Source organism: Haemorhous mexicanus, chromosome 6 (genome assembly GCF_027477595.1).
Source record: "Haemorhous mexicanus isolate bHaeMex1 chromosome 6, bHaeMex1.pri, whole genome shotgun sequence".
In the NCBI taxonomy this organism is placed as follows: Eukaryota; Metazoa; Chordata; class Aves; order Passeriformes; family Fringillidae; genus Haemorhous; species Haemorhous mexicanus.
Genome location: NC_082346.1, coordinates 50,604,301 through 50,630,507, shown reverse-complemented (window position 1 = coordinate 50,630,507; position 26,207 = coordinate 50,604,301). Strand labels below are relative to the sequence as shown.

The window sequence follows — 26,207 nt, the reverse complement described above, 5'->3', positions numbered from 1 at the left end:
GAAGTCCCTTTATTATTTTGGGAGTCATGACTTGGGAAGTCTAGCACCCAGTCTAAATGTGTGCAGATCTCTTGAATATAGAGGCTTAGTGTGAGTAGGGTGTCAGAGATGACAGAAAGTGTTTCCTCTGCCTTAATGTGCTGCACCTGGGGATTGATAGCATATCTCCTGATACTGACCAGAAAAAGTGCTGTTCATCTCAACAACTGACACTTTTTGGTGAGATGGCTTTTCTTGAACGTGTTCCAAACAAAGGAGGAAGAAGTGCGTGTGAAACACAGTGAAATAAGTGTGATAATAGATAAAATAAGCACCTGGACTGGTCACATCTGTGGCACAGTGTTATAGAACAAACCCTCTCTTGTCTGATTATCTTCCGTTTTCTCATTTTGGGTTCAGCGTTCAGTCCTTGAAACAATGGTTTGTTTTGTGCTGATGGAATTTAACTCTGCTCAGAAGGAGTTATGTGCTTTATATGATCCAGGCAGAAGCTGCTGATACTTCCATACTGTCCAAATACTACAGAAATACTAGTTAGTATTCTATCTGTCTGCAGCAAGAAATCCTATTTGGAGGACAGCCATTGCTTTTTAAGAATAGCTTTTAAAATGACTGAGTTTCACTGAAGGAGGTGTTCTTTATTTCCTAGCAGAATGTTTCTACTTGTAGTTCCTTCCTCCCAGCTTCAGTGCTTGGGCTAATTTGACTGGGGTGTGATTACCACTCATGTAAAATAATTCCTGTGAATTGGGAACCAAAGCACAAGTCTGCCATTTCCCCCAGTCAGAGTACGACCTATGCAGGCAGCAGGGTGTACACACGTTGAGAGGTTGCTCTGATCTGTAGAGTGGAGAAAATCGTGTTTCCAGATGTAATGGCCCTTCTAGGAAAGTAATTGGCAGAGTCAGGTACAGGACTTGGAAACAGGTTCGGTTCACATCGAGCTATTTAATCTTCTCCCCTCTGATGCCAGTTAGTGAAGATTTGTAATATGTCTTGTCTTATAACATACTGCTGAGTCAGTTTTCCTTGCTTGGAAAAATATGAAGTTGGTCCTTCCTCCTCAGAAGCAGGCTTATTTTTGCTCTTCATCATATCCCTCACAGACTTTTCTTCCTTCTTGTCAAAAAGGCATCTTTGTTTCTTTCCCTCTGTTACACACTGGCTCTGCATGTCCAGGCTGGGTCCTGAGGCACTGCCTCGTGAAACTGAATTCTCCATAGTGCCACTGGCAAAGGAGGAAAAAATAAGTGAATGAGACACGTCTGTAGCAAAATACAGAGTACTAAATCTTGAACTGTGAAGTCATGATGCTCCTGCCTGTCGTTCTGAAGCCCCATGGTCGTCTCATCAGACTACACCTCAAACATTCATGGATACTGAGTGTCCCTCCTCAGAGAGCAGTAATGAGCTAAAAATCAGTGTTTCAAGAGACCTGGTTTGAGTTGAATGTTTTTGCCATAAGCAACATAGATGTCCTTTTCTGAAATCTATGTGTTTTAACATGCTGGTCATTCTTTGTACTTTCTGTAATTTTCTCCCTGGTGTTAGGTATGGATAAATACATGCAATACTGCAACATGCTTTGTTACAGCAGGAAGAAATAGTTCAGAAGATTCTCTGGAAACCAGGTCCTTGGCACTGTGTGTTGTAGGGCTTAGTAATGACTCTTGCTGCCTAACCTTGATAAAGTTATCTTCATGTTGGGGTTGGGGCGACTGGTTAATAGCTGATAGGACAAGTGGTGTCTGGGGTGATTAATGGTACTGGAAGGAAATGATACCATAAAGGTTCACTTATGAAATGCCACGCCTAACCTGTTGGCAGCCACAGTGCTGCAGTCCTTTCTCCCTGCCATTCTGAAATGATTTTTGTCATTTGGTTAAAAAAATTGGTGGGATGACTAGGCTTATTCCTTATATTGTCACCCTGCTTTCCCTACAAGGATGATAACTGTCATCGTTTGTACAGTGGGCTGGGAAACGCTGCCTGCTCCAGCAATATGGTATGTTTGAGTGAGTCCAGCAGTGGCCACTTAAACCCAGTAGGGTATGTATGTTTCAAGGAGAAACTTGGTTATTTCCTTGTAGTTAAAATACAGTCCACAGAGATGAACTTAAAACAGAACACTGTTGTTCTTTAGCTCTGCATGTCGTGCAGCTGCATGTAGATGCCGCTTTGTTCAGGAACATGCTGTTCCTTTGATTACAAAATCTCGTCTCAGTTTTGGGGAATTTACAGGCTGAGGATCCAGCCCCCTGTGCCTGCTGTCACTGGAGTGTGGTACCAGTGCAGATGGAAAGCACTGCTGCAGTTTGACGGATGAGAGGGCGGTGGTGGTAATGGTGAGGGTACTTCCACCCAAGTTCATCGGTATGTTTTGCTTTGTAGCAGAGGCTGTAATTGCTTGGAGCTGTTTGGGGTGACAGGCCAGCTGAAGAGTGTGAGAACAGGCAACAGACCTGTACTCAGCCAGCCAGGACCTGAAGGCATAGTTACAGCAGATGCTTAGGGAAAGTGTGAGGCACAGAGCCAGACCCTCTTCTGTCAGTCACTTTTAGAGACTTTAGTGGCAGCAGTTGTGTCCATGGTACCACATTTAGTCACCACAGAGGGATCTGAACCTTTTAATGCATTTTTGAGCTCTCATTTCTGCCATCACAGGAACATAGAGAGGCTATTGGCATTTGTTGGCAGCTCTCTAGTTTGCCTGTGAGTAGAAACATAAGCAAATACAGAGTTGAATTTGTTGTGTTGTTGGGAGTTTCTTTGTTGGGTTTTGGTTTTAGTGTGTCTGTTTGTTTTTTAAGCCTGTAAAGGAGTAGGTATTACTTATTTTTAAGTGTGTGTGTTGGTATTCACTTTACAAAAACAACCTGGCTCTTTACTAATTAAAAAAAAAAAAAATCAGTCAAGTTGTCTTGTAGAGTTCAGATGTCAAAGGTTCTTTCCCAAAAAGAAAACACTTTCCTGCTAAAAATAAAAAAGCTTCTAGAAGAGGAAGGAGGAACTAAGATTTGGTTCAGTTTAGAATCCGTCTTCTAACTTGATCTAGTGCTTGGTAATCTATGACTTGAAACCAACAGTGGAGGGGTTTGTGGAACCTAAAAGCCCCTTGTAACTGAAGAGAGAAGAGTGGATCCTCGTTTGCTGCCTGATGAGGTTAAGTGCTAACATAGCAGAGGGGCACTCTCAGAAAGTGAAGCACTGTATTAATACTGCAATAGTAACAGAAGCCCTGTCTTTTCTAGCATTTATGCCAAATGTGCAATTCATTTTTTAATAAGATCTGCACCCGACTTTCATCTTCTATTGAGAGCATCAAGTTTTTCTGGTCTTCCTATTGATTTTTTCAGTTAACATTGCCTTTCTCTGGTCTCAAGTATGACTGTAAGAGTTGCTTCAACTCTTTCACCCTGTTACCTAAAATGGAATTTTCTTTGCCAGTCAGTCTTTAGATGTGCATGCCCTCAGCCCAGCCTCATGGTTTTAGAGTTACTGTGCTGCCTGGAACAGGTTTACGCCGATAATGTGTTGTTGAGTCATGGTGTTTCCAGCATGTGTAGCTTTAACATAAGTGTCCTTTGAGATAGTCTGGGCAAACTGTGTTATCAGAGGCTCTGTACAAGGCACCCTGGCATGACAGAGCTGTGCGTGAAGCTCAGCATTCAGATACACTTGCTAGTTGGAAGGGTGGGAAGGGAAGCATAGAGGGAGCTTGTTCTGAGGTTGCCTGTGGTGCTGCTCTTGTTTTGTTGACAAAGAGGGAGCTTAATTCACTGGAGCTGTCAATCTGGTAGTTTTCAAGCCTTGAAAGAAAACTCCTGTAAAACTGTTTGTAAGAGGGAGGAAAGGGAAAAAGAAATAAGCAAGACAACTATTTTGTTGAAAGATTAATGATATAAAAATCTCCCCACCATTGTAGTTGCTGATCTCTGCACTGTATCTAGTAGAAAAGGGGAAAGCGTAAAAGGGAAGTATTATTGCTGGCATAGTGGGTTGGAGCACTGTGTGCTGGGGAAAAAGTATGTGATGATACAATTGAACAGCACCCTTTGTCCCTTACTAGAAGTTTTATTTTTCAGAACCATATAAAGCTTGTTTAATCTGCGGAGAAAAGTAGTTTATGCTACACCTTTAGTTCTTGCAGGTTGTGTTACCTGCAAGTGGGAACTGGGGCTATAGGAGGAGAAAAGATCTATTTGCAAGTGAACAAGCACTGGATGGGGTTATATTTTTTGACTTTGTGACTTGATGTTTTGGTGTAACCTTTCCTTCTGCCTCAAGAAATAGGTCAAAGTCCAGGGACTTTTTCCAGCTTGAAGTGAATTTTGAAAACAGTAGGTCTTTTTTTTGACATTTTTCCTGAACCAAAATTTTAACACACTTTAAATACAAAGTACCAGCTTGCTACTAGATAGGGGATTGAAACTCCATTTTGTTTTTCTTTCTCTTTCTAATGCTATTTTAGGCCCTCAGTTTGCAGCATCTGGGAGGATGCGTGCTTCAAATTTTGGTTTCTGTTTTTTTGGGATTTTTTTCTATGATTCAGTAGACTGAAAAAATCTTTGGTCACAGGCATCCACCAGTCTAAATTACTTTTGTTTGGGGCTAGTTTAGTTTCAAGAACTCTCTAGCTAGTTTCCTTTCTGATTCCTTTTTTAGTGCAATGTGACTAGCTTTACTCTTTATGTATGCTATAGGGCACTGATCTTCATCACTTTTGTTGCTTACTAGTGATGGATTGCCCATTTTCAGCTAGTGTTGCACATCAGGGTAGAGCATTCTTGTGGATCAAAACTTGCTTTTTTTCAGTAAAAATAGTGGATCTTGGTATTGTCTGGTTTAAATGTAATTTAAAGGCTTTCTTACTAATCTTTAAGCATCTGACAGGTTATCATTGCTTCTGAGTATTGTAATCAAACCACATGGATCTTTAGTATATAGCTCATGTCTCCCTGAGAAGGCTCTGGAGAGTAGAGAAGACTTTGCTTGATTGGTGCTGGTCAGCTGCTGTGTTTTAGTTGTGAATATTTCTAAGATACTGGTGGGATATAAGTGCTCATTTGAGTCAAACAGGAGTGGAGCCCACAATGTGAGGAGTGAGAAGTGATTGAATGAGCAAGTCATATAGTCACTGGGGAGTGCTGTCTTTTTCTTTATATAAAGTAAGCTCAAGTGCATAGCAGAGAATTATGATTGCAGCAGACTGTCACTTCCAGGTGTGCTGTGCTGACCACCACCTCTTGTATTAGAAGTCTTTCCTCATTTTTGTGCTACTGTGTTCAGTGGTTTCCTGATCAGTGAAGGGCTGCGTTTTGGCTCACAATAGCTATTGTTTGGGTGGGGGTTGGCACAATATTTTTGTGCTGTGATTTGATCCCTAGTTTGTCTTGAATAATCTATTAAAATGTAATGCTTAATCCCTTTCCTTTTTGGCAGGTTTTCCTTTAGTATTTTTGCAGTAGTAATGAAACAGTGTAGCTCTGCTTGCAAGAGAATCACTGAAGAAAAACAGTATTTTGGGATGTTTCTTTTGTGTCTTTGGCTATAGAACAGAAAGAACAGCCAGAGGCAGAGCAGGTTAGACCTTCAGTCTGACGTGCTGTGTCTGTTCATATGTTAACAAGTAACTTCCCCCATTTTCCCTGGTTCCTAGTTTCTTCTGTTTGTCATTGTGAAAAAGTTCTGTAGAAACAGATACTGGGAAGTTTCTTCAAAAGGGGAATGTTTCTGAAATCACAGATCATGGCTGGAACATTTACTACAGCTAATGTGTGTTTTTAAAGTCACTTTGGTAGCACCAGACTGTGGAAAAGCATGTTTCTTCCCTGCCCCCTACCCCAAATTATACTAAGTGCAATTAGGAGGCCTTAATTAAAATGCTGGGTTCGTAGCTTGGGCAAGACTTTGGAAACAAAGTAATTTATTCTAAGACAGCTCTACCAAAGATTTCTTCTGGTGCAAAGCTGTTTCCTGATGTGTAAGATCAAGATCTCTAAATCTTGTTCCGTTGCTGAATTAGATGTATACGAGTTCTTTGTACACAAAGTGCTTATCCCTGAGAAAGTAATCCTTGCATATGAATTAGACTGAGATTCAGAAAAGCTCCTGCTTTTTAAGGTGTTGAGTTTCTTTGACCTTGGTGGGAATCGATCGTGTTTGCAGATCTTGGCCTAATCCAGCTCCCTCTGAAGCTATTAGGAACGTCTATAGCTGGATTCCTTGAGAACTGGATATTCTGAACTGGTGTTCAGATATTTTGTTTTAAATGGAAATCTTGAGAGATTTGGAATGGAAGTTGAATTTGTTCATGTTGGCACAAATTTGATGGTAAACCTGGATCACCGCATGGTTTTCTTTCACTGTCTTAATCTTGCCTTGTTGTACCATAGCTACTGACAGCAGGCACTTAGAAGATGTCATAGCTTGATAACAACAATTGATGGCCAAGAATCAAAAATGTGGTAATGAAACCATGCAACCATGGCGCCATTGAAAGTACACTAAACAGCTGCTTGGCCCAGGGAAGTGTCCAGTAGTGTAATTTGAAATTTGTTTTTGTAGGACCAAGTGTAGTATTTGAGTTTCCTGTTACTTGTTAGTGCTGTTGTCACCTTTTCTTATGTTGACTGATATGTGGGTGTGAAAGCTCCCTGGCAGAATAAACTTTTTAGCACACTTGCTTCTGGTGCTGAAACCTGAAACACAAAATGTTTGTTTCTGAAAATGTGCATGGTCCATGTGAACTCTCCCAGTTCCCTCTGCCTTTAACCAGAAGTAGATTGCCAGTTGTTTAGGGCTGATCCAGGCAGAATGGAGCAGCCTAGAAGTGCTGTTAATATTATAGTAAAAGCTTGTGCTGGTGAATGTTTCTGGTTTAATATTTTTTGGTCTTTGAAACAGTAATGTCTGTGCAGGGCTGTTTTCAGCAGCTGCTTTGGCTTTGAGAGGATAATTGTTGGAGCCTTCCATAAGAGCAGGGATGAAGGTTCTCTTTCAGTAAAACTTGACCTCCTTTTGATAAAATAAAAACTATTAAAAGGTTAACTTTTTCTCATTCTTTGTATGTCTTTGAAAGTGAAATTTTTTTCCTTGGCTTTTTTCTTCCTGTCCAACACTTCAGGAAATAATTTTATTTCTTTTAAATGGCTGTTGTTGGCTGCAGGAACTCAGAGGTATTTCTGCAAGGCCAATCCCCAAAAAACCTGAGAGATGGCTTTTTCCTGCTGTACTGGAAATGTATAGTTTGACTATGACTATGAGGAGTTTTTGAAGCATGCTGTGATAGTTCTGAAAGAGTGCCAGGTGTATGTAGATGAGCTGGGAACAATTGAAATGTGTTCAAATCTTGATGTCTTCCATGTATTCCCTAGGATGGGGGTTGTACAAGGAGTTTCCAGATCAAGGAATACTCTCCTATGCAAGAGACTGAAGACCCTTGAATCAGACATAGGCCTGGCAGCCAGAACAGGGTTGGCTTTTGGCTCAGTCACAGGCTTCACTGTAACTTACGTAAATTAGTGAATTTTCTAATACACTTTTTCTGCCTGTCTGAAAAAGTATATTAGAAAAACAAACCTGTTTGAATGCTGCTCAGTGGCTGAACATTATATGTGCATTGCTCATAGATCATTGCATCTCAAAGAAGAGCCTGTGTGTGTATTACTTTATCTTGTTGTTTTTCAGTGGCTCTTGATTCACATTTAGCTGTTCCAACACATGGTTCAAAATTAAAAATTAAAGTTGTTAAAATTTGTCTCCTTCTCATTGATTTCTGTAAAAAAATATCATTGGACCTTGTTGAGGACACCAAGATGCTTTAACAATTTTAATTCATTCAGCTGCTGTTCTCTTTCAGACCTGTTTAGCTTATGAATATTTTCAGTTCATATGCAGAGTAAGTAACTGTAAGTACTTACAGTTCATATGCAGAGTAAGTAACAATCTTAGTTTGGTTTTTGCCAAGCTAAGATTTCATCTTCTTGCATTGACTTTCCTAACTTGGTAACTTTAGGCTGTGGTGAAAATAAAGCTATGGTTTGAAAAGCAAAGAGGAGAGGAGGAGTCAGGAAGCAATGTACCAATCCAGTGCAGAAGGGACAGTGATGGTGAGAAGGGTGGTTTTCTTGTTTTCATTTTGCTATACTTCTTTTGTGGTTGCCTGAGTTCCAAGGCGGCCCTTGCAATTCTGTAGAGCAAGTACTTGCCATTTTCCATGTGAAACCTGCACAGAAAAATGAAAACTCTGGAAGCTGCAAATAAATTTGAGCTTGAACATAAACCTGAGGCTAATGGGAAGGTTTACCTAACACAGGAAATTTGGAAAAAAAATCCTCCAAAGCAGGAGTCACTTATTCATCTTATAGCAGCTTATCTATGGAGGTGCTATAAAACTTATCTAACTTTGAACTAAAAAAAAAAGAAATAATGAGTTATCAGAAATTACTAATTTTCTTTCACATCTGTATGATGTTTACTGGGACCAGCTCTTCAGGAAGTCTACACTCCTCTGTGTTTATTCTAGTTTTACTTGTATTAAACATCTGAAAGGCTCCCACGATTGGTTGCTTGAGGGTTGTATCAGCCATGGTAACAGCTTGGTTTTGTCATGCTTATTTAAAAATTAAAAGGTAGGTATGGTCTGCAGCTTTTTTTTTTCTAAAAGAAGCTACTGTTCACCATTGTACCAAGAAACTATTTTTTCCCTTCTAAATGAGGCCTGGATCTCCTAGGAGATTTGAAGACTGCATAGTTATTTTCTGAAATATAGGATCATTTGATGCATCTTCTGAAATGATATTTGAGAAATAGCACCATACCTCTTTCCAATGGCTGGCAAGCAGCACACTGCAGTGTGTGAACCTCTGGCCTCAGATCCCATCCTAACAGAGACAGTGGAGCAGTGTAATCTAAACACTCCCAAGTGGAAAAAAAGGGGGCAGTTAATTTGCTTTAGAAGAAGGTCAGTATTCTTAGATGAGCTCTTGTATGTCGGCTGTCTCAGTCACAGGACTGGAAACAGTATGTCTGCAGAACACAGTGTGTTCAGGTAATCTTGGGTATGTGAAGGTTTCAAGGAGTGCTCTCATGGGAAAGAACAAAATGCCAAACTTGAATGAAACTTTTATAGACTACAAGGCCCTGTGCCTGCTCTCCTGCCTGCTTTTCAAATGGACAGCTGTGAGCCATATCTTGGAAAGAAGATGGATATGGCAATCAGAGTGGCTGCCTGCTGTGATGCTCTGAGCTGGTCTGAGCACCCTTTCTGATCCAGTACAAGGGTCATGCATTTACTGAAGTTGGGTGATGTTTCTAATTCCTCTGAAGAAAGTTCATGTTGCTGAGTTGCCCCAGTTGTGACTTTTTTTTTTTTTTTTTTACCATGATTTTGTGGATTATTTGTGGACAAGTACTGGCTTCTGAAGCTGCATGTTTGCATCAGAGAAAGGAGATCCTTACTGCGTGTGTTCTTATTTTATACTCAGCCTGGCAGCATGCCATAGGTTTCCCAGGCTGTTGATTTGTTGTAGAGTGCATATCTGGTCTCTCTCTCTTGCTTCTCTAAAGTATGATTTTATTTTTTTTTTTGTCATTTGTTTGTTGGGTTTTTGTGTGGTTTTGTTTGGTTTTTTTGCTGTTTCTTCAAGGAGGAGATTTAAATGTGGTCTTTTTCCTTTTGGCTTTGTAAATCCTTTGGAAGAATTTCTGTATGGTCTCACTTGTGCTGAAGAAATAATGTTAAGCAAAGCTGTGACTGGGTGCCAGGGGAAGTTTAAGTTAGGCATTAGGAAGAAATTCTTCACAGAAAAGGTGATTAGAAGCTGCAGTGGGCTACCCAGGGAGGTAGTGGAGTCATCATCCTTGGAGGCCTTTAAGGAAATATTGGACATGGCCCTTGCTGTCATGGTCTAGTTGATGTGGTGGTCTTCAGTCATAGGTAGGACTTGATCTCAGAGGCCTTTTCCAACCTAATTGATGCTGTGATTCTGTGTGTGATTTGTCCATTCTGCAGCTGTGTGGAAAGCGGTAAAGGGCTGCTAGAGTAGTTTCCATTCTGGATGGAGTACTTGGGGATGGTACTGGCCCACTGGCCAGCTAATCCAGCCTGTTTTCTTGAGCATAGGAACAGAAGTGATGAAATTCAGGATCATTGTTGCTATGTAGGTACCAGTTTATGGCAATGTCCAAAATGCTCACTGATGTTCAAAGTTTGCTGCTGGTTGCTTTGGGTATGAAAGACATGATGGTCCCTAGCAAGTGGTTTTCTCTTTCCCCCAAGACCACCATGCTGTGGAGGATAGAAAGGACAACACCACAGCTGCTGCCTTGTCTTGAATCACTGGTGTGAGAGAGCAGCAGGGACGGTTGCAGTATTGCAGTGCCCTCCCAAGGCAGGGGCTGCCAAGGCTGGGGGCTCTTTAGGCTGTCTTTGGGTCCCAGAGTGCACAGGTGTCACAGTCAGGGATTCTAGTAACAGCAAATGAAGGCAGTGGGTACTGCAGGATGAACATGGAAGGACTCAAGAGGAGTTCCTTTCTTTTGTGTGGAGTACAGGATAGATGGACCTTTGGAGGGACATGCAGACATAGCCAGGGTACTGTTGAGCCTGTGGGATGCAGCTGGTGGAAGCCTTGGTGTGATCCAGGTGAGTGCAGTGAGGTTGGTGAGGGAGTAAACAGCACCATCAGTAAAAGTGAGGGACAGCATGAGGCAGAGGTTACAGTCCCTGAAATTGGTTTTGATTGAGACACTGATGGGACTCAGTACATCCTCCTCAGAGGCTACAGTTTTAAAACCCATTTCATGTAAAACCTCTCCACTGAAAAACTGAATTCAAACTTTAGCCCTTTAAAAATACCTTTTTATCTGGGTTTATAGAAGAAATACAAACTTCTGTTATACATGTGAAGTGTCTGTAATGGGAAGCTTCACATCCACAGCTTCTGTTGTCTGTATTTTCCCAGCATGTTCATCATCAGTGGAAGTGTTTGGTGCTTGACAACATAAGCATGCCCTGCCTGCTTACACTACTAGAAAGGTACAAGACCAGTGATGTTGGGCTTGGTGCCATTAAATTACAACACAAGAACTGTATGGCTGTAGGTAAACAGAGACATTAGTTCTTGAGCAAGCCTAGTGCCAAGGAAGTGGTAAACTTTCAGGAAGAAAGTAAAAGAAACTTTCTCTTTGGTGTTCTGTCTTGTGTATGAGCAGAGGGAGAAATTTAATGACAAGTGTAGCACACAGGATATCTTTGGAATCATCTGTAAGTAGTTTACTCTAAGATAGGATGCAGGACTTTGTGGGTTGGGACCTTAGTTATAGTGGCATATTTTACAGAGAATTACTTGAAAAAGAGAAATATTCCTGCTTTTAACAATATTAAAATTCTGGTTTGTTTACATGTAAAGGCTTATTCGTTCTTTCTCAGTGCATAGCCTTAAATGGCCAAAAATGCAGTTTTACATTTTTTCTTTCATTTCCCAATTGTTTGCAGGCTTTTTTTTTTCCAGCCATGATGTGAGTAGAGAAGTTAATATCCACCAGGCAAAGTCTTCTGTAAAAAGTCTAGGTGTGACTTTACTAGGATTGTTCTAAGGAGAACACGACAATATGAAAAGAGTGGAATCATAATTAAATGATCTTTTTTTCCAGTGGCACTTCTGACTGAATATGCTGCAGACAGACAGGGACATTAATGAAGCTGTAGTGTACCTCTGTGAGCAGGGTCTGTGGTTTAAAAGTGCCCTGGAGCACTTGGCTGCTGCTGTAAACTCCATTGGAAATTAGTAATTGGAGCTGTAGGTATTACGTCTGGCCAATATGTAGGTCAGTGCTTTTGTCAGTTCAGAAAATTTGCACTTTAGTACTTTACACTGGAACTGGTCTTCTCTTAAAGCCAGGCCTTGAGAGAGGGTCCTGCTGCAAAATCAAGGCTGGCTGTGGTGCTCTTGGGCTGCCCTGGTGGGCTGTTGTCAGCTGTGCTGCCTGGTCTGCAGCCTTCAGGTCTGAGAGCTGTTTGTGGGATTGGGGGATGTTGGCTGGTGTCTGCCTTGGGGCAGTGGTGTGGAGACATGCAGGCCAGGCTGGAGAAGGTTCTTTTTATGCAACATGGATGTTGATGCTAGAATTCAGATGGAGGGAAAAATGCAGGGTTCAAATTATTCTTGCAAAAATATAAGTAGCCCGGCAATTTAAAAACATTTATCTGGAAACCAGAGAAGATAATTAGGGGTGATGTAGTGTTTCATTGAGATGTGAGGGAGTAGTCCAAATAATATGACAGTTTACAATCTCTTACGTGCAACTTTTGTAAGGTTTTGATTCTCATTTTATAGCCATCATGACAATATTATGGTCAACTGGGATGATTTTGAAGAGGAATGTTTTTTGCTAAATTGGATTAGCTTTTGCCCTTATTTAAGGTGATGCCTGTGTATTTGGCACCTTGGACTGTGTGCTGACCAAGAACAAAACCCTGCCAGTGCATCTAGGCAGATAATACCCAGCCAGAGCAAGAGTGAAGTCAGCAAGGCTGAGCAACTGCGTGCAAGGGGGTTATGTAAAGCTGGGTGTGGAGCAGCCTCCTTCGCCATGAAACACAGCTGACTGCGGGGATCTGATGTGCAAGGAGCTGTGAAAACATGCTGCCAGGCAAAAAGACTTCATGGAATAAGAAATCCTGCTGTTGCACATAGATGTGCTAGTAGAGTGTAAAAGCAGACTCTTGTTCAAGGATTTTCTTTTGTCCTCACAAACAAGAATTCATGAAAATATTCTGAGCAATTTTTCTTTATTTACAAAGATATTTGGAGGTTAACGTGTACATTTGCAAATTTTAGTAGTATAATATAGTTCAGTCATTTTAATTAACTGTTACTTTATAACTTAAGTAACAGCAAATTGGATGAACAAAAGTCATATTACTTATAGTTCAAAGCTCTAAGACATTCAGAATCTTTGACATCATTAGAAGCTGTTATTTACTGCAGATTTTTTTCTCATGTGTAGTGATTTTTCAAGTTCTTATATATGTTTTGGAATTACAACAGTTTTAAAGTTGTAGCAAGTCCTTTTCCTTTATGTTGATTGTATTTCCAATTAACCTGTGATTTAATTCTGGCAGTATCTTTGAGCTGATCCTGTATATAACATGTTGAATGTGAAAACCCTAAAGAGGGAACATGGGGTGCAGCAGTGTGCATCCAATAAACAGCAATGTGAAATCAGTCTGAAACAGCAGAGGAGTGGGCAGCTTCTCCTTGCCTTGTGTTGTGCAGTCACCTATAGGCTTGAAATCCCAGTGCATGGTACAATAGCATCTCCACAGTGCTCATCTCTTGTGTCTACAAACAAAAGAAGTGAGCAAGAGAAAATTACTATGCTTGTCCAAGGGAGATTGGTTCTGTGATCATGTGTAATCAAACATGTAATTAAACGTTTAATAAACTACTTGTATTTTTCCTTCTAATTAGTTGCTGCCAATTATTGGGATTGAAGGTTGAGTTTCAGGGCGGAGATGAACAAATATAATCCAGAGAAAAACAACTAACTGCGACTGTGCCTTTGTGTGACTGCCTCTCCAAATCCCTCTCAAAAGCTGCATCAGCTCTTTATATGTCCACCCCCTAAGTGATAGGGACAATGGTAATTTGGTAGATTAGAATAGAAATGCAGCTTTTCCTTGTCCTGTAAGAGGAATTTAGGTTATCTTTTAAAGTTATCAGCATGTTGTGATCGCAGCTGTCTTGTGGCGGGGAGGGGCAGGTACCAGAGAATCTAGAGAAGTCCATAAAGGGAAGCAAATGTAAGAGATGCAGCTGAACTGTTGGCCTAAGGCTTTTTTTCCTGAGAGAAAGAAGTAGGATATGAGTAATGGAGCTCAGGTATGAGGTAGGATTTAGCTCGTTGAGGCAGCTTCTAGAAAATCTGAGGAGGCCCAAGAAATTGTCTGGCTCTCCCAGTTATGGGGTGCAGCAGACCTCCCAGCAGATCTGAATCTGGGTTAAAGCAGAGTCTGGTTAGAAAATGTAACAGCATTTGCAGGGTTGTATATCAGCTCCTGCATGCCCTGGCCAAATTTGGCAAAGTTGTAATCTCAAAACACGTGTGTTCAGTCACTGATGGAAGCAATGGGTGTAACAGCTGCTGTCTAGGCTAAGTCAAGAAAAAAAAGCAGGGCCAAGATTAATTAGAGAGCCCTCTGTGTTTGTGTGTACCCCAGCACCAATGTGAGAGAGAGGAGCAGCAACATGTGCCATGGAAGGTCAGGGGTGTGGGGGAAAGCAAGGCATGTGCTGTGGGTACTGGCTCATGGCAGAGCTCTGAAGGGACCTCTTGGGCAGAAGTCATGCCTGGAGGAGGGCTGAAGCTGATCAGAGAAAGGATGTTTGGTTCACAGACATGGGATGCTCTAAATTTCTTGCAAGCAAACAGGATTTGTGTTGAACTTCTGTCTTTATCATTCACTTCACCTTTCAGACAGATGTATGCTTTTCTAACAGCTTGGATAAAAAACAGGCAGTGTTTGTGTTTTATGATTTATCAGAGGGTTGGGTTTTTTCCTCTTACTGCACTGTTAAGAATCCACTGAAGCAAACAAGAAAATGGGTGTTCTGGCAAATCTATACATAGGCTATTGCTTAAAGCAAGAAGCCTGTGGACTGAAAGAAATAGAGAGAATTTTATTATTTCTCTAATGGCAAACTTCAATGTAATCTAGAGTAGATAAAATGCATGATAAAATAGATGTATTTATAGCACATACATAGATGCGCTTCCCTGAAGTGGTCTAGTCACCATGACAGAATTTTCATCAGCTAGGGTGGAGATTTCTTGAAGATACTATGTTGTGCTTTTCAGGTGCACAAACTATGGTAAACAAGGGAGACTTTTCATCCCACTGTCTGATCTCTGGTCCAACTTCAAGTCTGTACTTTCTGACCTTGGCTGATCCTGTGCATAACAATCCTATGCCTATCCCTGCTCAAAGCTTTTGGTGTATTTCTGTGAATCTTAATGGTCTATATTGCCCTGATATTAAGAAGCTGGCAGTAGTACCTGCTTCTATATGTTGGATTTCCAACTCCTCAAACTGCAGTCCTATCCAATGAGATCAGTGGAAAACTCTGTTCTCTTACCTGAACGCTTTTGCTCAGGGGGTGTGTGTGTGTGTTGGGGTTTTTAAAAATATATTCTTTTTGATCCCTGCCCCAATTTTCACATTAGCTATTAAAATTATTCTGTATGCTTTATAATAAAGAACATTTATTAAATTGCTCTCTCTCCACTTAGATACTTTTTCTTGTAAGGGCCGTACTCAAATATTGCATGTTGCAGAAATTTTATTTTGTTTTCAGGATCATGTGCAGACCATGAAGAATATTCACTGCAGCAATGTCAAATGCTCTACTCTTTTGCTTCTCAGGGAAGTTGGCCACATGTCAGTAAATGGAATATTTTCAAAGAATGTGATCATCACTTGTTGGAAGTCAAGCTTTCATTTTATTGTGAACCTGTCTAGTGAGGCTTCCAAATAAACTAAAATAGTTTTTCTTTGATCTATTTTAGTGTAAAATTGAGCAGAAGAATCAGTTACAGTGGAGGAAAATTCCCATTATTGGTATTGGCATCTGCATCTGTTCAAATGGAGAAAAGCAATTGACTTCACATTTCTTTAATTTGTTCTATGTATTTTCTGCTGAACATCATTTCCCTCACAAATAGAGTAGCAGACTGCAGAAGTGCATTTCTCAGATTCTAAGTGCTTGTGTCTTTTCCACTGATGTGGTTCATACAGTGGGAGCCGCTTTGGGGGAGCTGCATAGTGAAATAAAGGTGAAATCTAGTTTCTGATGCTACTGAACTGCTTTTAACCAGCTTTTTATTTGGGGCTTAACCAGCTGATCATCTTTAAAATAACAGCTGTATTTGTAAGTGCCCTGAAATAAAGACTGAAGCTTGAAATGCATCTCAAAGGAACAAACAAAACAGGAGCTGACTGAGCAAGTTATGTGAACCTGAACTGATGCAGAGTTTGAAGGGAAAAGCTTTCTAGGAATGCTAAATCTTTGCATGGATGTCCTTTTAACCTGATTGTTATTTGTGCCAGTGCATTTATCTGGCCACAGTAACTTCTGTGCATAGGCTCCTGTAATTGCTTAAGTCTGTGAATCTATGGCTGATTCCAGTTCCGTGGAGGAAAATTTGTTCCTTGCAAATGCAAACAGTGGTCACTTGGTGAGTGTAAAAGACAAGAAATCACAAGAGTTTCAAAGGTGATGAAACTTAAGGGAGGCTTGGTGTCTGACTTGTACTGTGCCAAAACACAGTTCCTTATGGAGAGGAAAAAAGGAGTTGCAATCAGGTTTCTTTAGTGAGCAGACAAGCTAACTTTCTCTTGTTTGTATAATGAAGTTTTGCATAAAGAAAGAAGCCCCAGACACCTATATATCTTACTTGAAGCCTGGCTGGAGATGAATAGTCATTTTTGCATGGCAAGTTGCTGAACTTAAATACGTCTGTAATTTCTGCCAAAAAAAATGCCCAATCTCTTTTAGAGATCCAAGAAATGAAAAAAAATTTTGCATATTGCACATTTCTTATGCATGTCTCAGTGGGTGTCTGCCCTCTATAAAAACTCCCAAAACATTTATTCAAGGCTGTTTGCCAAAGTCTAGGAAAGTTGCAGAGGATATACAGCCTTTCGTTTCAGAGTTAGTAGATTAAAAGCCCTTTCTAGGTGAAAGCTGGCTCGGCAGACGTGCCTTTCTCTCTGTACCCATTGGCTTTAGCAGAGTGGAGGTGTACATTTGTTTTGCCTTGTGGTGTGCAAGAGATCTGCAGTACCAGCCTGGGGCCTAGCAGAGCATCTTCTCACTGGCCATGCTGAACTGGTGGTCTTAGTGCAGTGAAGATGAGAGCAGCTGAAGCTTCTTCTCAGAACACCAAGGCACATCTCCAGTTTTGAGATAAAGATGTCATGTGGGACAGTGTCAAATGCTTTGCACAAGTCCAGGTCTATGGCATCAGTTGCTCTTCCCTTAGCCACCAAATCTGGCAGGCACAATATGCTAGCTGTCCCCAGTCACCTCTGTATTTGCCAAGTCTTAGTATAGTTTCTAGGAGGATCCATTCCATGATCTTTCTGGGAAGTCCCCTGTGAGCTTGAGGTGTTGTGAATGTGAGGCTGTTCCTGTCTATGTACACAGGGCCTCATCTGCTTGTTCTCCCTGGTCAGGTGGTCTGTGTCACCTGTCCTGACCCATAAGCTCTCGGTGTGCTCCTCATCCATTCCCGGGCAGAGCTCCTTGCACTCCAGCTGCTTATTGACACAAAGAGGGTGACTGCCTGGCCTGTCCTTTCTAAAGAGCTGGAATCCTCCATTCCAGCTCTCCAGTCATAGGAACCTTTGCACCATGCTCATACATTTCTAGAAGCCTCTAACAGCTTCTGCAGCAAGAGTTTTTTATATGTAAAGATGAATACCATGTCTGTCCCGGGAAGGGATATTGTCTTCTGCCTCGTGATTCTGCTGCCTCTTCTCACGTCTCTTTGAGCCATCACTGATGTCTCTTGACCTTAGAAAGACTTCTGAAAGGGATGGGTCATGTGTTTGCTTTCTGCATGTTAAGGGTCATATTAACATTGGGGTGACTGGGGTCATGAGGAGACAAAGGGAACTGGGAGCAGAGAGGACGTGTGTGCTCTTTGCAGCGCTTATGGAAGCAAGCAGTTTATTGAAGCCAAAGGATGGTGCTAGAGCAATTTAGCCTGTAAATGTGAAGGACTCTGACCTTTGGGAAATTAATGTCTTGTAATGGAAGATACAGTTCCAAAACAGCTTGGTTTGAAGGTGGTTTTTAATAAGGTTATAAAGAGATCACATGGTGTGGCTGCTTGCCATAGCTGGGAACTGGATCTGATAATGTCTGGTGGGGTAAGCCTATGGCTAAAGGCTGAACCCTGCCCAACTGCTTATAATTGTCATCAGGTACTAAATCTGTCTCTGAATGTCTGGTAGGATGAATAACTCATTGCCTTTAATAATTTTTCTCTGCAGCTGTTAATCGCTCCTTCTTCCCACTGATGATTTTTCAGGGGTTTTTTTCCTCTCAAAAAACTGTGGTTAAAGGTTTTCTGTCCTTGCTGGGAAAGTAGTAAGTAGAGGCTCCCAGAACCTGGGGTCATTAGTTCCAAGAAAAGAGTCTGGCAGAGCTCAGCAGCACTGATCCATCTTAAATGCCTAGTTTAAAAAGAAAACAGATTCTTTTGAGTTTGCATTTACTGGCTTTTTGGTTTTTATAACTTGAGATACACAGATTTTATTTCCACACTAAGTGGGTTTTTTTAGTGCTGAAATTAGGAGCCTTGTAATGTTTCATTAAACAGACTGAAACTTTGTCTTAATATTTAGTGACTAAAGGCAGTTTATTTCCTTTAGTTACTGCTTGCAGTGCCTGTTTTCTTTCTTTCATGGCTTTTTCCATCCTTTTTCTTGAATGTCTGAAACATTAATGTTGGATGCTTCACTTTTGTCATTGCTCTTTCAGGATAAAGGGTTAATGGGTTTCGAGCTGTATGTTTGCTGTGAAATGCTGGTGAATGTTGTAGTGGGAATTTATGGCACTGTAGGTGAATACCAGAGTGATGCTGCTGCTGCTCTACCAAGCTCCTCTCTTATTTTCTAGTCCCTTTCAGGGCACTTTGTTCTGATACAGCACTCTTAAGAAGCATTTTTATGGCTGTAAATGGAATGAAATAATGCTTTGAGGATGTGGAGAACATCAGATGGTTCTACCAAATGTCATGTGTGAATGGGGTGGTGGTGTGAAAATCACTTATGGTGTTGTAGCATCTGATGCATGAGGGCTTCTATTACTTGGACCATTCCATGTTTATACAAACAAGGAAGAAATGCACAAATGTGGCTGCCTTCTGTGGAGTTTTATCCTACTTGAAAGGTCTTCCATGGCAGCCTAAAGTCTTGGGGTTTTTTTCAGCCCACCTAAAGAGCACTTGGAGTTTGAAGTGAGATGTTTTGTCTCCTGTACTACATTAGCTGCACCTACCAGACTGTAAAGGTACACTCTATTGCCAGTCTTCTTTGGATCTCTGACGCTTTACAGACTGAGGAAATTGAGAACTCCCTCCTTTGCCAACTTTTCATCTATTTCAGACATAAAACTTTCCAGAATACAGATTAGTGGGGAAAAGCTTGCTAAAAGGTAAGCGTAGTTGGATACTAATTGGTAAAAATAACTGATTAATTGCCTGCTTGATAATCTGTGTGCAAAAAACCAAGCCACAAAAGGTCCTCCCCCTGTTACAGCTGAGTCTGGCCATCTTTCAGATGCCTTGTCCACGTGCACTGATGGTTGTGGCTGCAAGCTGGATCCCCTGGACAGCAAGCACCCCAATATTGGAGTTGCTGCTTGGTTTTTTCCTTGACAGACAACAAGTTGGAGTCCATCAGTGATGAAAAATAATAAAAGCAAGGATTGTCACAAATATTTATTAAAAAAAAAAGCGAAGTATTCTGCTGATGGAAAAGCTAAGGCAATTGAGCTGAGCTTGCCTTTATGCCAGGAGTGGAAATGGGCTGTCCACAAGGTTGTGGCTGTCCAGTATTGGCTTGTTTTCAGTGTGGTGGAAAGTCTTAGTGGCTACAGGTTTTTGCTCTGATGTATTAATATTTATAAGCTCCTTTGATGCCAGTGTATTGTTTTTCTGGGAAAATGCTTTTTTTAATATTAAAGCAATACATTCTTCTTCTTATTATTATTATTTGCTACTTCTTTACATGGGAAGTTTTCAAAGTGATGTCTGAGAAAATTAACTTCACTGCATGTATGATAGAAAGTTTGGCTTTTGCTTTTAAAATTGTAATTTTCATTTGGCATTTTTCAGTGTGTCACTCAGACCATACAGGAAAAACAATTTGCTTAATTTAACCATGACTATGATGTACAACCTGATAGTAATTTTTTCTCTTTTAACTGTCATTCTCTATGATATTCAGGTCCTAGATGCTGTGGGGAATTAATGCAAACTGTTTACTTTGAGTGTTTAAAAAAACCCAATCCCTACCCCAAAAGCCAGCTATTCTACATAGTTTGAGGCTGTGGTAAAACATCAATTTCAGGACATTGATTAATGTGCCTTTAGTAACTTGATATTGAATTCTTCTTTAAATCCATACATCATTCCAACTTTAACATGGAGTCAACTAGCAGGGTAATTATTTTAATTGCTATTGCGTACAGGGAGGCTTACATTATCCAGTAGAGTTATTCACTCTAGGATTCTAGGTATAGAACTAGAATATCCTATAGTATTCTAGGATTCAGGTATAGAACTAATAAGTTGAAACAAGCTTTTTGATTTTATTTGGTATTGTAGACTAATTGAGCAGTTACTTAAATGTTTCTGGTTTTTCCTGTAAATGTTGCAGTGTGTAGATGATCTTTGAAATGAGAAGTATTTTAAAATTAGTGACCTCTGGGAATGTAGTTTAGAACTGACCATTTTTCAAATGTCTATTCAATGAAAGTAGACAGACACAGTCTCTCTTTGACACAGCTGAGTTGCCTCTTCAGAGGCAGAAGGGAAATACAGCTAATAATGACCTTTCTTTTCTCCTCAGAAAGAGAGATTTGTCAGGAGGCAGCTAGGCCAGCTGGGAATGGGAGCCCTTCCCCTGGTAGGCAGTGGCTCACTTTCAGACTGCATGGGAAGCTAGAAAGTCATGGACCGCACCATGAGGGACACAAGAATAGTTGTCAGCATACCAGGTGAAATAGTCATCCCATCCTGTCCTTTCAATCATGCCCTGCCTGTCCTCTGCTAAAGAGACAGCCCAGAAGAATCTACATGAGAGTTGTAGGATGTATTTTTCTTACTGGCTTTTTAAAGCACAAAAGGAAGAAGTGGTAACTGGTCCGTGGCTCAGGCTCCCAGCACAGTTCATTCAGCAACTGTTTTGTCTCCATTGTGTGTCCTGCACAGGCAACCCCTTGTTGGGGAATTATGGCCCACAGTCTGCTTCATTCTCTCTGTTTACTCTGTTTTTTGAAGGTTCTAGAGTTTCTTGTGCATAGGATCAGCTTTCTTTCCGTGCCTGACCCTAAACGCTTTCCCAGGTGATGTAAGGCAGTTTGTGTGGTTAGATGGTATTGCATGCTTGGTTGCATAAGGGATATCTTGCTGCCCTGAGCCTGCTGCTGTGACCTGCCTGGCTGAAAAGCTTGAATTCACTGGCTTAGGAAATCTTCTGGGCAGAGAATCAGCTAATAACAAAACTGAGGTGCATGGTGGCTTGACATCCTGATTGTTTGGATACTTCTTGTTTTTAAAATAACTTATTTTCAAATTATTATATTTTGGTAGAGGATTTTTTCCCACATTAACTAGTCCTCAAAATGCTTCTATGGTTTCTTGTCCCCTGGGTTTCAGCAGAAAAGGTTCTCCTATTTCAGGTAACAAAAAGGACATCCTGCTCCCCTCAGAAAAGGGGAAGACCAGCCTACAAGCCAGCCTTGGTAATTGCTTCCTTCTTCCTGTACCTTTTTAAGCATGTGTGGCCTTGTACCTAAGAGCAGGCACCCCTTCTCTCCCTGCCCCTGTGCTGTTCTGGCTTCTTCCCTTTTGCTGGACAGTGCAGTTGGTTTCACTAAGTCCCAGAATGTTTGCAAAGTTCATTTTGGGGCGATTACAGAAACCATTTGGACTGATTCTCTCTCAAATGGGTTTGGCACCCAGCTCACGAATATTTATCTTCCTCAAAGTAGAATAAAGCTTATTCAGTGTATATGTAGGCATGACAAGAAAATGCAGCTTTTGCCATCAGTCACTGTCCTTCCAGGGACTGTGGTGCAGTTTTGTCTGCAGCTTGATGTAGTTCCATGGTAGTTTTGAGTTGTTTTGTTTACTCCAGGGCACACACAGCAAAAAATGTTTCATTATTTTGAGTTTTAGCTTACAATACCTGGAATGTTTCTGAGTAGTCTGCTGCCCTAATTTACAAAATAGCATTTCCCACCTAATTTTCCCTATTTTTCTTGCTTAGCTCTGTGAAAATCATGGTTTCAACAATTTGGCTATTAACTCTTTTTCTACAAGATTCATATTTTCTTCTCACCACAGAGCTGGAACACATCTGGCCAGCCTCAGGTGCTGATCTACAGTAGTGCTTCCCACACCATGACAGTATATTAATCACCCACCACTTACAGCTTCTGTTATCTGCAAGAGGGCTTTGAAATTCTTTGCAAGAGGTGCTTGGTTTCATTTTCTCTTTTATTTCCTTGCTGAGCTCTCACAACAGGCTCTCTCCTGTGTCCGTGCATTGAATGCTGCTTCTAGGCCAGAGAGACTCCAGACTGGTAAAGTGGAAGAGGGGGCAATTTGTGTCAGAGATGCTGATTGATCGCCTGTCCCTTCGGGCATCCTTGTAATGGCCTCCCAAAAGAAAGACCTACTGTCTTGGGTGGAAAACTGGAGGAGCCATTGTGTATTCAGCAGTGTGCAGCATTTGTGACTGTGGACAACAACACAGACACTCTTAGATAGAAGAGCATTGAGGGCAGAGTTAGGCGGTCCTGTTCTATGACCTCCCAAAAAAAGGGACCTTGATTTTCACATACGGGGCTAGTGGGATCCAGGAAGAGAGATTCCTGTCTTGTGCTCACTGAGGCTTTTCATTTTTAAGTTAAATTTCCTATGTCTTCAAAGTGAGAAGATTCTAACTTACTTAAGTAGCCTGCGTGTATTGGGAGGAGGGCATGGAGCAGGAGTGGCTGGGCTTTGTGCCAGGGATTCAGTTCTGCTCTCAAGCCTAGTGCAGAAATGGTTTGTTTTGCTTGATAACTTGTCAAAGGCAGTGACTGGGCATTGTCTGACTGCATGTACCTCAATCTCAGTTCTCATACCTCAGAGTAGACAACTGTCTCTACAGACCTGCCTAAGTTGGCTCTACCAATTGCAGTTCTCAGCATTTTGGTGTATAATTCATAGGCCTCTCCAGTCTCTCATTCCTGGAGATTCAGGATCACTGGAACGATTCTCCATGTGGCCAAAGGCTTGGTCCTTTCTGATAAACTCTTAAGTATTTGAACTGTGCTCTTGAAGGAATCAGACTGACTGCAAGTCTTTGAACCTGAAGTCCAGGATATCATCCTGTGTACCAAGATGGTGGGGGTAGAATAAGGCTATAAATAAGAGGATAAATGGCTGCAAGGTGCTGTGTTCATTCTCCTTGACTTTTATACTTGTATCCTTGGTTCAAAAGAAAAGATCTGTCAAGCATGCAGAATGTGCTGTGGTGGAATTTGCACACTCTGAGGGCAGATGAGAAATGAAAAGCAAACTAGATCTAATTAAAACTGAGGTGCTCCCTCCTTAATATCAGCCACTTCCTACCTGTGCTCACCTGACAGCCCTATCAGTCCCAGCACTGCAGCTGCTTAGTATTCATCATGGCTTACTTCTGGGGACATGAGTCAGAATCTGCCAAAGTGCTTCCTAGACAGGGAATGAAACTGAACAAGTGCTTCCCTGAATTTGAATCAGGTTATTAGTGCAGATTTTTATTGTTTGCATTCTAGTATGAAGCAGTGCTTTTCCATTAGTTTTTGTTTTTACATTTTCCCCACATTTCCAACACTAACGTTTCCTTTTTTTTTCTTCCTTTTTTCCAGGAAAAGAGGCGTAGAAGTAGTACAGGTGAGTAAAAGTTCTATTTTCTTCTAAAGAAGGCTTGCTGATTTTAAATGCTCTCATTCAGATGCCAATATGACCTGGGTTTAATGATTTTTCTTTCCATTCAGTTCTTTATAACAGATACTGCTTTCGGATAGACAGGATTCCCCTTTTATGAAGCATGTGTTGAACCCACGTGCAGTCCAGCTTAATAGGTGCACTAGTGAAAGTGGGAATGCAGTTAGGCTTTCCTTGTGTCTGTCATTTAATAAGTTCTGATAGTTGATTAGGTGATGTTACTCTTTTAATTGCATTCACAGAATGCAATTAACAGAAACAGGATATGTCCTTTGAAAAAAAAAAAACTATGGCAGAAGAAATGTTCTTGTAACCCATTGAGCAGTGAAATGATACTGAAGTGCTTTCAAGGTGTGGCCCATCTACAGATAAGTTCAGGTGTTGGCTGCATTTGTTCTTTCCCAGCTCTGAATGGTCATATTTCACACAAGATGTTACTTAAAGGATGGTGTCAGCTTGTGAAAGGAATTATGTTACATGTCAGCTGTAACATAGAGCACTATAAGCCCTAAAAGATGAAGGGGAAGCATGCTCTTTCTTTCTGGCTTATTTTGTGTGCTTAGAAGAGCTGTATGTCATAGGTTTCACTCTTGCTGATACTTACCTGGCGCTCATTTTGAACTCTGAAGTGGTGAGTTCCTCACTGCCTCAATAGAGGCGACAGAAGAGAGAGGGGGAAAATGGTGTGTTAGCCTTGGGTAATTAAGGTTGCTCTGAAATCCATGTGGAAGGTGCTTCTCAACACCAGCAGGGAGCAGGAGAAAAGCACTTAACAAAAAATAAATTGAAAAATCATGCCATGTTATTTTAAAGAATCCACCGTCAGAAAAGACTTAAAAACTTCTCATTGCTAGTTAAAATGGAGAGTATGCTTTTCAGTTATGAGTGGTTGTCAGAGAGATGCATTGTGTTAGAAGGACAAAGGGCATATACTTTACTGGCTGTATTTAACCTTTCACCACTACAGCATCATCTTCCTTTCCTGTACCTCCTATTGCTCAGAGCTAAGGGGCAGTTTCTTTCATCAGTTTTGATAATGCCATTACCAGATTGATAAAAACAAACCAACATTTACAAAGCACAGCTTGATCAGGAGCACTGGGAGAAAGCTAGCCCATATTTGTGTCACTGTCTGGGGGACATTATTATCTTATTAATACCTCAGTGTATTACAGTCCAATGCCTGCATTTGTTATGTGTGCCTTGCACCTGCACTGTACATTTATGCAGCGAGGGGCTCATATGAGATGAATTCAGTGATGCATCCATTAGTTGAGCAGAGGGCAGATTCCATTTTACCTCATGGATTAAAGTTATTGTCCTTCCATAGGTTTTTGTAGCTTAATGGCTAGTCATCAGATAGACACAAAATTATTGGAAAGTATTTATTTATTGTAAGAGCATTTTGGGAAACATTTGGACAGAACTAGACAGGACTTTGTCCCCATAAAAATGCTTTTTGGTCTCATAATTTATCGTCTCGTATTTGACAGCATGGTTGAGATGTCAGACTAACCTATACCAGGAATTTGTGCCCTAAAGGCATACCTCAATCTCTGGTGTCTGCTGCTCTCTTGGAACAGGATGTCTAGAAGTGTGTGATCACCCTTTGCCTATCACTTGTGTGTTGCTTCATATATCCTGATGCATGTGCTACAGCCAGTAGGGAAAGTAGCAGAAATGGGCTCTTGCTTCACCCATTATTGCTAGAAACCTTTGCCTGAGGCACCTTGCATGATCTGTCCCCCTAGCCCTGCTTCTAGATGAAGGATTGTCTTGGTGTCCATCTGGTGCACAAGGTTTATTTGACAGAGGGAATATTGTCTTCCTGTGTAAAACAGCAGCAGCATTTCTTTGATTTGCTTCCCCTTCTCCTTTAAAGAACCTGTCCTGTTAAAAAGAAACCAGCTCTTAGATCTGACAGTGAGCATGTAAATCAAAACTCAAGATACACAGGATGTTTGCCTAATTTCTTCTTTACATAAATTCAGAATTTTTCTGAAGTAGATTTGCTTTCCAGTAAGAAGTGGTGAGTTGGAAGGTGAGGTTTAGTTACTGGCTTCTAGAGAGCAAAGCACGAGGGACTGGTATGTGCTGACTTCTGGGAACATACATCAGATTATTCTTTTCTAAAGATGTTTCACAGGAGCAGGAAAGGATTTTCTACTCTTAAAGGGAAGTCTTGGAAGTCTTCAAATAAGCACCTGTGTGACTTCTGTTTCCTTCCTGCAGGGAGGATTTAGGATAGACCTCTCTTCTTTGGCTAGACAGATTAAATTCTTTTATTTTGCTTTCTTAGAGCTAATTGTGCTGTACCGATTCAGTGAGCTGCTGCTAGACAGCAATTAACATTTCATGACTTGTGTTCAGGTTTTGTGTTTTGTCTTCTCTCAGACTTCTACTTTCAGCAGAGAGAGTGGTTCCAGCTT

General features: G+C 41.0%; 1 protein-coding gene across 2 annotated transcripts in view; it reads left to right on the top strand.

The window, feature by feature from the left end:
• ITPK1 (inositol-tetrakisphosphate 1-kinase) overlaps nucleotides 1–26,207 on the top strand; it is a 139,318-nt gene that overhangs the window by 7,673 nt on the left and 105,438 nt on the right. For both annotated transcript variants that reach the window (XM_059850195.1, XM_059850196.1), the window contains exon 3: nucleotides 23,700–23,724. In XM_059850195.1, the coding sequence (XP_059706178.1) occupies nucleotides 23,700–23,724 (25 nt within the window). The remainder of the gene's footprint in view (nucleotides 1–23,699; nucleotides 23,725–26,207) is intronic.